Genomic DNA, 3025 nt, shown 5'->3' with positions numbered 1-3025 from the left:
TGTCCGTCGCGATGTTCTACTGGGGTCTCCCAAATACCAGCCCAGAAGTTCGTCACATCGCTAATATCTGGCAAACCTTCGCGGTAGTCGGGCTTCTCGTCGCTAATGTGGTCGTAGAACGCTTTCTCGTTATCTCTGAACATCCGATTTTGTTCCTGGCGCTTTGCAGAGTCAGAGTAACGTTTCAGCCGTTTTGTAAGGACGCTCAATTGCTGTACCAGTGTGTCGAGTTTTTCCGTCAGCTGGTGAGCTCCCAGCTGGCGAATTTCAGTAGGCCGCACGATCACAGCAACTTGGCGACATAATTTCACCGATCTGCTGCCTCTTTTGTACGCCATCAGTCTTCCAATTGCGGCGCGCTTGTTTAGGATCCGTTGCTCCAATCTCCTTCGCCATGGAGGCTCACGCCTTTCACGGAGATGTTGGAGCAGTCCGCCTCTTGGTCTAATACGGTATCCTAAACTTTTTTTTTTTTTTTTTTGCTTTGATATTTTTTATTGCCTTTTTCTTCACACATTGATTTATCGAGCTTCTAATCATTTTAACACCTAATGCCTGTTCCAATTGCCATGAAAGTACCAAACGTTCCTCCACCCTGAATCATAACTTTTCCGACATTGTTGATAAGCTCACGTCCACGAAGTCCATACCTCAATGCTGAAAATCCTCCAAACAGAGCACCACTGGCCATTCCCACACAAAATCCGATAGTGAAACCAGTTTTCATTCGATCAAAACAGGAGGGCTGCTGACTCTGACCGTAGACACTTCCTGGTACTGCCGGCATTGTGCTCTTTCGTTTGTATTGGTCTGCTTCCCGGTGAAAATCGCAAACAACGACGTTTAATCGTGAAGTTAAAAGTGAATGCTAATTTGACTTCACCGCACAATTTGCGCGATGCAATCACGTAATCGTCTTGTTTATGAGACCTATGAAAAAACAGGAAGAAATTGATTTTTCATTCCTTACAGATATTTTTGACCACTATTTCTGCACACCAAGATAAAATTTGGTTCGTAAAATATTTTAAAACATGAGACTGCACATCCCATCTTAATGCGTTCATTCTATGGCCAAAAAAATGTATTTTATTTGTAATTAAAACATCGGCAATTACTTTTCGGGTAACCCAATATAATGTGTAAAATTAAAATTTACGTTTAGGGAAACGCTCAAGATACCAGAAAGTAAACCATATCCAAAAAACATGAGTGGTGCTAGAATATCCATAGGGAACAAAATTCGTTGTAAACAGAGAAAAATGATATTACATTTGTTCTTCAAAATCGTTCGAACTTGTGTCGAGGTAATTATAAAATTTTACGGTGGTCGAAAAAAAAAATCCTTTCATCAAATTCGATATAATTATGTCATATGTCATGTGGTTGTTGCATATTATGTGTTTCATGCAACCAATTCCAGTAGTCCTCGAAGTACATTGATTACATTAAGAGATCACCAAAAAATCCAGGTTCTACCTTTACTGAATTCTACTTCAAATCGCATTTCTATCAGCCTCAGCTCACACCGGTCTACGGTACCAGCAAGTATGCAACCAATTGGCCGCTTCACTCCGAGATTAATGTGATTTATCACTTTCTAAATAATCGTCTCAGTCTGACGCTGATGCTGTACTGCAGTGACGCCAAGATTCCCCGGCAGCAAGTTTGAGTAAGGGGGCCACCTTCGCGCACTTTCCACACCAGAAGTGGTCTCTTCGGCCAATAATTAGAACAGATTGCTTTCTGGGTTGGTTACACAGCTTAAACTTGAATACGAATGACCCTCTGTGTGTGTGAATTTAAATTTAGAATACAGCATTGGACGATGAGTTAAATATTTGTACGTTTGGTTTGACGGTGGAAAAACAAATAAAAATAATGGCCCGTAGAGTTTTCCACCACCGTTGGATTCGACTGCGGGATATTCATGGGAAACTTTGCCCCGGCAAATCACTTGCTTCTCATTCAGCACGGTAGCGAATGTTGCGAACAGCAGCACGAGAGCTGAGCTGTTTTGGGGCTGAATTATTGCCAAACCACACGTGGCTGTCAAAGCAGAATACACAGTTAACGCATATTTTGGTTCACTGCTAGATCTTCGCGTGGTGTTAAACATTCCGGGTGTGAGATTGCAGCTCGGTGTTAAATTCCAGCGTGATAAGGTGAGTGGCCTTGAAGACTGTTTTCGTCAAAGTTAATTATCAGAATAATATAGAAAAGGGTATCAAAATGATTGTTCCATTTTCAAGATACGCTTCATTTGATATTCAAGAATAAACCACGTCAGTGACTTGTCTCGCGAGAAATCACCACCTATGGAGATAATAAATAACCGCCTCGCAGTGCTTCTCGCCAATTAAAACTCCCAAATGGAGCGGAAACTATCAATCAACACAACATCTGAATATTTATCTTCAAGGAGAGATACATACGAGTATCAGACCTCGCCGGTTACCTCACACCCCTTTCAGTTGTAAGGCGCCAAAGAGCTAATTTGAATTTTATGCATAAATACAGCCATTATTTCTCTATCCCAAAGATCTCTTTGAAGCCTATCACCACTAAGCATTGAACGAGCAGGTTCAGGAGAGGTTCACCTATTAGAAACGGCACTCCTCTAATGAAGCCATCAGTCTTGGTATCTGACTTCGGACCGTCGTTGTTTGGAAACTGTGTTCGAGGAGATTCCAGATTTCCAAAGATAGGCTCACCCATACCTGCCAGCTGTAAACGCTGCGCGCTGGTATTTAACAGCACATTGTGGTTTTGTTCGCTATGGCACTACTGTATGAGTGATGCCAAATGAATAACACAACTCGTAATAAATTGATTGAATTAGCTCCGTGATGTGAACGTTCTCAATCGTTAAAATTATTAATGCACGATAAATATGAAATATAAGATTCCACGTGCAGCGAAATGGTACCGATGCATGCAGTTGGTTGCCCCGGTGAATGGCTCTCGCACTGAACCTGTCCGGCACCGTGAGGTTAGCGGGCGCAGGTCGACCGCTGAGGGTAAT

At 42.2% G+C, this 3025-nt stretch overlaps 1 protein-coding gene across 1 annotated transcript; it reads right to left on the bottom strand.

Annotated features, from left to right (window-relative positions):
• Positions 1 to 486: 486 nt before the first annotated feature.
• Positions 487 to 912, bottom strand: LOC129776612 (reactive oxygen species modulator 1-like). Its single transcript, XM_055782349.1, has one exon. The coding sequence runs from the start codon at positions 785 to 787 to the stop codon at positions 542 to 544; it is 246 nt and encodes an 81-aa protein (XP_055638324.1). The 5' UTR covers positions 788 to 912; the 3' UTR covers positions 487 to 541.
• Between the last annotated feature and the right edge of the window lie 2113 nt (positions 913 to 3025).

The sequence above is a fragment of the Toxorhynchites rutilus genome, chromosome 3 (genome assembly GCF_029784135.1).
Source record: "Toxorhynchites rutilus septentrionalis strain SRP chromosome 3, ASM2978413v1, whole genome shotgun sequence".
In the NCBI taxonomy this organism is placed as follows: domain Eukaryota; kingdom Metazoa; phylum Arthropoda; class Insecta; order Diptera; family Culicidae; genus Toxorhynchites; species Toxorhynchites rutilus.
Note: the sequence above shows the minus strand (reverse complement) of the source record. Positions and strands in the feature narration are given on the sequence as shown.

Coding starts and splice junctions, on each gene's coding strand:
- LOC129776612 (XM_055782349.1), bottom strand. CDS start 787: ATGCCGGCAGTACCAGGAAGTGTCTACGGTCAGAGTCAGCAGCCCTCC.